Below are 11,199 nucleotides of genomic sequence, written 5' to 3'. Positions count from 1 at the left end.
AATTTACACATGATAGAAATTTCAGAACAAAATTCTAGAAACACAGTACCCACCTAAACTAACACAAACTGACAGAAAAACTGAATAGGCCCATATCAAAAAAAAAAAAGATATTGAAAAGGTAATAGAAAGAAATCACAACAACTAAAAAACACTGGTGCAGACAACTTCACTGGAATTCTACCAGACATTCAGAGAACTCATACCAATCCTACTTAAACTATTTCAGGGCATAGAAAAAGAAGGAATGCTCTCCAGTTCATTCTATGTAGCCAGCATAACCCTGATTCAAAAGCCAGGCAAAGACACTACAAAAAAAATAAAATTACACACCAAAATCCCTCATGACTATGCCTGCAAAAATTATAGTCAATAGAATTCAACAGCATATTGAAAGAAGAGTACATCATGACCAACTGCATACTAGCTATGCAATGATGATTCAACATTAGAAAGTCAAACAATGTAATCCATCAAATAAATAAAAAATAAGAAAAAAAATTACATGATCATCTCAATTGATGCAGAAAGGGTATTTGATAAGGTCCAATATCCATTTCTGATTGAAACTCTCAACAAAATGCCTATGCTCAGCTGATTTTTGACAAAGGGCTGAAATCTATTACATGAGGGAAGAGATGGTCTCTTTCACAAATAGTGCTTGAAAAACTGGACATCCATTTGCAGAAATATGAAACAAGATCTGTACCTCACACCATACACAGAAACTAACTCCAGATGGATCAAAGACTTAAATGTGAAACCTAAACTACAAAGTTCCTCAAGGAAAAAATCAGGGCAAATTTAAAGGCCTTTATATATGGCATAATAGACTATCAAGCATAACCTAAGATGCACAAATGGCAGAAGATAAAATAGATGAATAGAACCTTCTAAAAATTAAATTGTTATGTGCTTCAAAAGACTTCTCCAAAAAAGTAAAAAGAGAATCTACAGATTGGGAAAAAAATATTCATCAAGGACATATCTAACAAGGGACTTATCTCCAAAATTTATAGAAAACTCCACCACCTCAACAACAAAAAGACAAACAATCCAATTAAAAAATGGACAGAAAACACTAATAGACACTTCACCAAAGAGGATATTCAGGTGGCTAACAATCCATGAAGAAAGGTTTGTGATCTTCAGCCATTGTTGTTTGTTGTTATGTGCCATCAAGTTGGACCCGACTCATAGCGACCCAACCTTGGGTTTCTGAGGCAGTATCACTATGGAAGTAGATTGCCCAACCTTCCTTCTGAGGAGTGGCTGGTGGGTTTGAACCACCAGCCTTCTGGTTAGCAGTCAAGTGCCTTAGGCACTATGCTATCAGAGCTCCTCCTTTAGCCATTAGAGAGATACAAATCAAAACAATAGCAAGACAACATCTTGCCCCAGCACTAATAGCAAAGTTTGACAAGACAGAAAATAAAAAATGCTGGCAAGGGTGTGGACAGATTGGGACTCTCATACACTGCTGGTGGGACTGTAAAAATGATACAACCACTGTGGAAAGCAGTATGGTGATTCCTTAAAACTTTGGAATTAGAAATACCATTTGACCCAGAAATTCCATTACTAGTATATCCTAAAGAAGTGAGAGCCAGGACAAGAACAGATGTATACACACTCATGTTCATCACAGCACTATTTACAGTAGGCAACAGATGGAAACTACCTAGGTGCCCATCAACAGAAGAACGGATAACCAAACTATGGTACATTCACACAATGCAATACAATGCAACCCTGAAGGATAACTTAGAATCTGCAACACACTGCATAACATGGATAAACTTGTAGGACATTATGCTGAGTCAAATAAGTCAATCACAGAAGGACAAATATTGTATTAGTCTGTTATTGTGAAAACTCAAGGAAAGGTTTTTATATATGGAATGAAGTTTTCTTTGTTGGTTACCAGGGGTGGGAGGGAAAGGAGGGAACACTGCTAGATAGGTAGATACAAGTATTGATTTGGGTGAAGGGAAAGGAAATGCACTAGATATGAATAGTCAACAGAGCAGCATTGAGGAAGAGGAAGACATCAAGAGGAACGTGGAAGATACAGACAAAAAGATGAACTCTTTCACACATACAATACTTCTTTGTCAGTGATGGCAAACATTGATCTGTGGGTGTATAGATGGGTGCACATATCTGAATGTTCAGATATGTGTAGGTGGCGGGAGTGTGCCCATGACCATGTGTAGGGTTGGAAGATGAGGTTTCTACAAGTGTATTTGTATGATCTGTAAGAATGTCCAACTATATAATAGAGTGGACAAGAGTCAAGGTTGTGGTGACTTCTTGGCCACAGCCACCTACCTGGAGGGAGCAAGTAGTTGGACCTGTAGGCTTGGGATCATGGTCCTAGGGGACATCAAGCTCAACTGGCATAACATACTACACAAAAACATTGTTCCACATCCTACTTTGGTGAGTAGCAACTAGGATCTTAAAAGCTTGCAAGCACCCATCTAGATGAAAAGATGGGTCTCTCCTCATCCAAAGCAAAGAAGAATGAAGAAAACCAAGAACACATGGAAACAATTAGTCTAAGTGAGTGGCACACCATGAGATCAATCCTCAGCTTATATGACCATGAGACCAGAAGAACTAGATGGTGCCCAGCTACTACTGTCAACCACTTGGAGGGAGATCTCTGTAGGAGATCTTGGATAGAGTGGGAGAACGATATGGAACAGAACTCAAAATCATTAAATAAATTAATTAATTAAAACACCAGGTTGCTGGTCTGAAAGAGCCTGGTGAAACCCCTGAGACTATGGCCCCTAGCTGCCCTTCAGGTTTGGAATTAAACTCACTCCTGTGGCTTCTAGCCAAATAAAAGACAGGCATATAGGCTGAACATTTACACCAGATAGATACACTCTTTGGAGAGATCAATCATAGGAGAACAGAGAGATAGTGTATGCACAGGGAGACAGCTCAGGGGACAGAAGTGCATGGGAGGGAAAGACACAGAGAAGAGGTAAATATGGGGAGAAGTGGGAAGAGAGCAGTTACATTGTGGGAAATTGTAATCAATGGCATGAGACAAAATGTGTATGAACTGCTGTATGAGAAATGAATTTGCATTGTAGACTTTCACCCAAATCAAAATCAAGAGACTTTCACCCTCTTTTTTTTTTTTTTTTTAATTGTGATTTGGGTGAAGATTTACACAGCAAATTCACTTTCCATACAGCAGTTCACATATACTTTGTCTCATGTCATTGACCACAGTTTACCACAACGCAACAGCTCCCCTCCCACTCCTTCCCCATAGTTACCTCTTCCCAGCATCCATCCCTCCATACTCTCCTGCCCCCTGAGCTATCTCCCTGTGCATAAGCAGCCCTTCTTTCTCCCATGATTGCTCTCTCCAAAGAGTGTATCCACCCGAGGTAAATGTTCAACTCACATGCCTGAATTTTGTTTGGCTGGAAACCACGGGTGTGGGTTCAAAAAAAAAAAAAAGACCTCTTAATAAAATAGAAATAGAAAGGAAATTCTTCACCATAATAAAGGGATTTTATCCAAAACCAATAACCAACATTATTGTCAATGGAGAAATCACTGCCCTTGAGAACAGGAACCAGAGAAGGATGTTCTTTATTACAACTCTTATTCCACATTTTACTGAAAGACCTACCTAGATCAATGAACCAAGAAAAGCAACTAAACAGCATTCAGATTGGTAAGAAAGAGGTAAACCTATGCTTATTCACAGGTAATATGATCCTGTACCAGAAAAATGCAACATTCCACAAGAATACTGCCGGCCCTAATAGAAGGATACAGTAAAGTAGCATGATACAAGATCAACATACAAAAATCAGTTGGATTCCTCTATATTAACAAAGAGAATTTGAAAATAACACCTTTACAATAGCTGAGAAGATAAAATACTTAGGAATAAATCAAACCAGGAACATAAAATACATACACAACACTACTGCAAGTAACCAAAAGAGACCTACATAAATGGGAAAACATGCCATGCTCATGGACAGGAAGATTAAACATTGTGGAAATGAAATATTAACCAAAACAATATATAAAATCCACAGCCATTGAGTCGATCCCAATGCTAGAGATGCCCTAGGACATAGTAGAACTGAGTAGCAGTGTTTCCAATACTGAAAATTTTAATGGAAGCAGAGTACCTCATCTTTCCTCTGCACAGTGGCTTGTTGTTGTTATGTGCCATGGAGTCAGACTGACTCATAGCAACCCCTCCTTGGGTTTCCAAGTGGTATCACTACAGAAGTAGGTTGCCCAAACTTCCTTCCCAGGAGTGGCTGGTGGATTTGAACCTCCAGCCTTCTGGTTAGCAGTCACGTGCCTTAGGCATTATGCTACTGGCTGACAGGTTCAAAATGCCGAAGTTTTGTTTGGCAGCCCAGTGTTTTAACCATATCTTCTATAGATATAATAACATTCAGGTCCAAATTCCAACAGCATTGTTTAACAAGATGGATAAACTATTCACCAACTTTCTACGTAAAGGAAAGAGGCCTTGGTTAAATAAAGCATTATTAAAGAAGAATAATAAAGTAGAAGGCCTCACATTACCTGATTTCAGAACCTACTGTATGGTTACATCAGTGAAAAGAGCCTAAACTGGTAAAATGACAGACACATAGACCAATGAAACAGAATTAAGAACTCAGATGTAAATCTGTGCATCTATGAACAGCTGATCTTCAATAAAGGGCAAAAACCCATTAAATGGTGTGTTAGGCTGAGTTCTCTAGAGAAACAAAACCAGTAAACCTTATATATAGAGAGAAAGGGAAATTTATCTTAGGAAAATGGCTCACACACTTATAGAAACTGGCAAGTCCGAAGTTCTTGGATCAAACGTCAAGCTAGAGGCTTTTCCTGACTCATGCAGCTGCAGGGGCAGAGGAGCTCAAGGTTGCAGGCAATAAACTGGCTGTTGACTCCAACGAATGATGAATCCAAGATCTCCAGGCTGGATGGTGGATTGTTTGCTCACAGACAGTTGTAGGCAGCACAACAGGATCTCAATCCACAGAAGAGTGTCTCTTTTCCCAGGATGTCCATAAATATACTGGAAACAAGCCACACCCTCAGGGAAACTACCCCCCAATGGACTGGCTGCTCAAAACATACACATCTGATCCCATCATTGGAACAACCCACATCACAACTGCCAAAAGCACACAGAATTGTGGTCCAGCCAAGTTGACACACAGCTCCAACCATCACAAATGGGGAACAGAAAATCTCTTTAACAAATATCACCAGCAAAACTGGATATCTACCTGCAGAAAAATGAAACAGGACCAATATCTCACATCATACACAAAACCTAAGTCAAAATGTATCAAAGACCTAAAGGTAAAATCTAAAATAATAAAGCTCATGGAAGAAAAAATAGAGACAATGCAGAGGCCAATTATGCAGTTTAAATAGAATGCCAACCATAACTAACACTACACAAACAGCAAAAGATGAACTAGATAAGTGGGACCTCCTAAAAATTAAACACATATTCTCATCTAAAGATTTAAAAAAAAAAAAAAAGTAAAAAGAAAGCCTACACACTGGGAGAAAAAATTTGATTATAACATAGTGGACAAGGGACTAAAATCTAAAGCTTATAGAAAACATCAACAAAAATGACAAACAATCCAATTTAAAAATGAATGAAGCATATGAACAGAAACTTCATCAAAGAAGACATTCAAGCAACTAACACATAAAAAAATGCTCACAATCACTAACCATTGTTGTTGTAAGGGCCACTGAGTCAGCTCCAACTCATAGCAACCCTATGTACAACAGACACTGACTGGTCTTGAACCATCCTCAAAATCCTTACTGTGCTTGAGCCTATCATTCCAGCCACTGTGTCAATCCATCTCTTTGAAGGTCTTTCCCTTTTTCACTGACCCTATACTTTGCCAAGCATAGTGTCCTTCTCTAGGGACTGATCCCTTCTGAGAACATGACCAAAGTAGGTGAGATGAAATCTGTCCACCCTCACTTGGAAGGATCCTTCTGGCTGCACTTGTTACAAGACAGATTTGTTCATTAACAATTAGAGAAATGCACACCAAAATGACAACGAAGCATCATTTCACACCAATGATATTAGCACTCATCAAAAAACAGAAAATAACAAATGTTGAGGAGCCTGTGGGGAGATTGGAACTCCCATGCACTGCTGGTGGGAATGTAAAATGGTACAAACACTAAGGAAAATAGTATGGCACTTCTTTAAAAAGCCAGAAAATACATACTCCCGGGTATATAACACCTTAAAGAAATAAGAGCCCATGACGTGAATAGACATATGCACACCCATTTTCACTGCAGCATTATTCACAATAGCAAACAGACAGAAATAAACTAAGTGCAATCAACAGTTGAATGGGTAAGCAAACTATGGTACATGCACACAATGAAATACTACACAATGATAAAGAATAATGAAGAATGTGTGAAGCATCTCACAACATCAATGAATTTGGAGGTCATTATGCTGAATGAAATAAGTCAAGTCAATCATAAAAGGAAATATTGTATAAGGCTACTGTGGTTGCGTGTCAAATTGGCTGGGCTTGGTTTTGAGTGGCTGGGCAACTGTATGTAGTTATTCCCCATAATGAGACTGGTAATTAATTCCATGGTGAAAGAGGTTATGAACAGTTGAGTAGCTGCCTTAGGGATGTGGTCTGCTTCCAGCACATAAGAAGCAGCTTTGGGAACTGTCTCTAGCTCTTTGACTGGGAGCAAGAGGCAGAGCTACAGCCCAGGGTCCATGGGCCTTCACCCAGCCCCTACAGCTGACACTCTGAACTTGGGCTTCTACCCTAGAACAAGATGTTGCTCAGGTACCACTGCCAACTGCTCTGACTGGGATCATAAAACAGGGTCCAGGACAGAGTGGGAGAAAAATGATAAATCAAATTCACAAAAAAAGACCCGATGTATTGCTCTGACAGAAACTGGAGGAACCCCTAAGACTATGGCCCTAAGATATATTTCTGACCTGGAACTCAAGCCATTCCCAGAGACCACCAATCAGTCGAACAATAAAATAAACAGCTAAACCAAGAGCAACATGTTCCTTAGATCAATCAGTTACACAAGACAATAGCACAACATTTGGATAAAAGCAAAGAGGAGAAGGCATGAAGGGTAGGAAAGTTGGACAAAAGGAAATGTGAAACAAAAAGCAGAAATGGGGAGAAGGCTGTCACACTGTGAGGACTGTAATCAATGCCATGGAACAGGATATGTACAAAATATCTAACAGGAAACTAATTTGTTCAGTAAATTTTCATCCAAAACACCATAAAAGAAATTCAGTTATATAAACTTAAGTTTAAATAAATTATAATAAAAAGAAAGATAATAAATACGTAAAGTTTTGTTTCATTTTGTTTTGTTTTTTTAAAGATACTCCAGTAGTGAATACAGTCCATTTCCTGGATCCCCCTGTAAAAGCCCTGAGTACTGTGTTTTGGTTTGTCATGTTAGCATCAGTGAAAGGGGGAAGAAGTCATATGCCTATCTTAATGGCTACTTTTCTCTTCAGCTATGATTTCCTGTTTAAATTACTGCTTGCCATAAAGGTGGGGTAAGGTAAACAAAAGGAGCTCTGGTAGCATAGTGCCTAAGGCACTAGACTGCTAACCAGAAGGCTGGTGGTTCAAACCCACCAACCACTCCTTGGAAGGAAGGGTGGGCAATCTACTTCTGAAGTGATACTGCCTCAGAAACCCAAGGAGGGGTCACTGTGAGTTGGATCCAACTCCACAGCAATGTGTTTGGTTTTGGTTTTTGGAAGGTAAACAAAAGGGATTAGGGTGGAAGACAGTCTGAATTAAACAGGTATTGGGCACACTGTACGAAGTGCTCTGTTTTCTGATTTAGACTATTAAGTGTTTTCGATGTTACAGGAGATTGACGGTAGAGGAATCATGAAAAGTTTTTTCAAAAGACAGTATTTAACTAAATCCTTAAATAAAGCTAGAACTATACTTCATAGAAGGAATCAAATAGAGTATGTCAAATTAGGAGAAACCATCGCATGAGAATGAAATATCTAGATAAGACTGTTGAAGAAAACATAATGTGGATTTTATCATTGTGGTGATGGGGGAATGGCGCTAAAAATTTAAGTTGGGCTGCTAATCTTACAGCTAATTCACAGGAGGGGGTGATGGATAGTTTTCTGGACTTCTGTTAGACCTCCAGCAATTATCTTAAAAAAAAAATTGTTTATGTTAGTGTGTTTTTTAAAATGTGTTTGAAAATACTGTTTTTGGAGGAAAAGTTCCTAGTGTTTATTCTCATCTCAAAGATGTCTACTCTTCCCCAAGTATAAAAACCAGTGGTAAAAAGCTTGAGAAATTAACCTTCTAAAGTTATTCTCTTTTGGGAATCTTAAAATACAAGTTGTAGGTAGTTTCTAATCTAGGAAATAAGAAAAAAACTGCAGTTCTCTGCCAATGAAATTTTATTTGAGGACAATCACCATAAGAGTTCTAAGTGAAGCAAAAAATAGAGAAACTAGGAGAGAATTTAATTATTTACCTAAGTAAATTTCAAGTCTTTAGTCAGGCCTAACATATTTCTTATTTCTTGATCAAGAGGACCCTTGTAGCCAACCTCTTGAAAGCTCCATTTACGTCTTTGTTTCTAAGTGTGTATATAAGGGGGTTCAACATGGGTGTGATGATTCCATAGAAAAGGGACACCATCTTTCCCCGGTCCTTGGACGTAGAGGAAGGTGGTTGCAGATATATGTAGATAGCAGTGCCATAAAAAAGTGACACCACAATCAGGTGGGAGCCACATGTGCCAAATGCCTTTCGCCGACCTTCTGCTGACTGTATTCTCAATACTGCTTGGGCAATGAAAGCATAGGATATAAGGATGAGTGTCAAGGGTATAAGAAGAAATATTACACTGATGAAGAATAGTTCAGCCTCATTTACTGTTGTGTCAACACACGACAACTTGAGCAGAGCAGGGACTTCACAGACAAAATGATCCACTGTTTTGTGGCCACAAAATGGCATCTTAAGGGTCAAGGTGGACTGTAATACTGAGTTGCTAAAGCCACCAATCCAGCATGTAGCTGCCAACTGGAGGCAGAGTCTTTGGTGCATGATGACTGAGTAATGGAGAGGCCGACAAATAGCTACAAACCTATCAAAGGACATGACAGTCAAGAGAATACATTCAGTGGAACCCAAAGCCAGAGAAACGAGAAGTTGGACCACACAGCCTCCATAACTAATTACCTTCCTGGTGCTGCATATGTTTACCAGCATTTGTGGAACTATACTCGTGGTGTAGCAGAGGTCCAGGAAAGACAGATTGGTAAGAAAGAAATACATGGGGGTATGGAGATTGCGGTCCAGATGTGCCACAAGAATTATGGCCAAATTGCCAAAGATTGTGAAGATATATGAAACCAGGAACACCACAAAGAGTGGGAGCTCCAGCCATGGTCGATCTGAGAAACCTAACAGGATAAACTCCCACGGGATACTCTCATTTACCTTGTTCATGTTAAATGATTCAACTCTTGGTTTCCTGAAATATAAAAAGTGAACAATTTTATAAAAGCATAGTTATTGGTTATTTCAGTTAATTATTTTTATTTTGCTAGCAATTGACATAAATTTATTTACTAATACTATTAATGATATGAAAAATATAAATATTTCTTTCCAAGTATTTCAAGTTTGTTTCTATATTTCCAGAAGTATGTTTAAGCAAATTTCAAAAATTTAAAATATGATGTGATCAGTTTATTTAGCAAGTTCTCAGACACATTTATAGGAGACATCTTTTTTGTGTGTGATTAACTCCTTGAAGTTGTATGACATTATTTAATAACATGGAATTTGTAGTCTGACAGGTCTGGGCTCATATTCCTACTTTCCCAAATTGGTTACATTGCATTTTTATCCTCTGATCTTCAGGCTCCTCATTTGTAAAATGAAGATAATAGTACTTTTTTTAAGTTGTCTTGTTGTGAACTGTAAGTGATTTATTAAAAGTGCACAGCATAACCTCAGGCCTTTAGAAATGAGCAGCTTGGAGGATTCAAAATGGAGTCTCCTCAGTAGTCACCACACTAATTCCCTCTAACATCTTAGCGCCTGAAAAACTAGGTTACTACGGTTTGAATTAGGGATTATGGTGCTCTGAACAGCTCATATCAGAGTGAACCAAACTCAGGGGAGTAGGATTGGAAAGGGGAAAGAAATAACACGAACAGGAGATCTGCCCTGCAGAGCACCAAACAGCAGGTGATAAAAGCCATCCGAGACCTCCCTGGGTTAAGGAAGAAGACACACCACACCAGCATACCAGTGATCATTCCAAGGATCTACCTTCAGCACCTGCTTTTATCAGTAACTTGGATTGGCTGGATGTGAGTGGGCACTTCCAGTGCTGCTGAAACCCGAGCAGAGAGTCTATTGGCACTGCAAGAGGGTGGGCTTGGGGAAAAGACCCCATAGCGAATCACTAAACAGGCTTGGGCCAGCTTTTTGGCACTGAGGAGCCCACACTTGACTTTGTTTGTAATCTTGGGACCACTAGGTATGACTGGGCATTTCCCTGACTCCAGTGCTGAAACTCAAGCAGAGAGATCTTTGGTGCCACAAGTGGGTGGTCCCAGAGAAGAACTCCCACGGCAGATCACAAAGCTGGGCAGTTGCCTTGGGTCACTTTTTTGGCACTGAGGGGCCCTGGGAGCAGGGTTTTTGCATGTGTCTGAGCTTGGCAGAAAGTTGCAACCCCCTAACAACTGGAGTTTTTGCTGAACTTGAGCTGCGGGCCTGTGAATAACAGTACAACGTCATCATTAGCAGCCCACTCAAAGCCTTAGAAACCACCCCTAGCAACATGGAGCTTTCCTTCTTCCTCTCCTCCACTCCCACCTTCTCTGCCAATACCCTCACTCATCCAATAGAAGGAATCCCATTCAGCCACTATAATACCTCCTGGTTTGAATTCTAAACTCTCTTTATGACAAACAGAAAGCTATATCCATATTCTACACAGTGATTCCATCATCACAAAGAAAACTGCAGAGCAACCCAGCATACCTGAATTAATAACCAAAAATAAAATAAAATACAACAGCCCACCTTTTCAAAATATTAAATCATAAAACCAAGACAAAACAAA

At 39.3% G+C, this 11,199-nt stretch overlaps 1 protein-coding gene across 1 annotated transcript; it reads right to left on the bottom strand.

Annotated features, from left to right (window-relative positions):
• Nucleotides 1-8,624: 8,624 nt before the first annotated feature.
• LOC103210992 (olfactory receptor 2B2-like) lies at nt 8,625-9,575 on the bottom strand. The gene has a single exon (XM_007956901.2). The coding sequence runs from the start codon at nt 9,564-9,566 to the stop codon at nt 8,625-8,627; it is 942 nt and encodes a 313-aa protein (XP_007955092.1). The 5' UTR covers nt 9,567-9,575.
• Between the last annotated feature and the right edge of the window lie 1,624 nt (nt 9,576-11,199).

The sequence above is a fragment of the Orycteropus afer genome, unplaced genomic scaffold, assembly GCF_000298275.1.
Source record: "Orycteropus afer afer isolate SDZICR_OR568_19922 unplaced genomic scaffold, OryAfe1.0 scaffold00684, whole genome shotgun sequence".
NCBI lineage: Eukaryota > Metazoa > Chordata > Mammalia > Tubulidentata > Orycteropodidae > Orycteropus > Orycteropus afer.
This window is presented reverse-complemented; position numbering and strand designations above follow the sequence as displayed.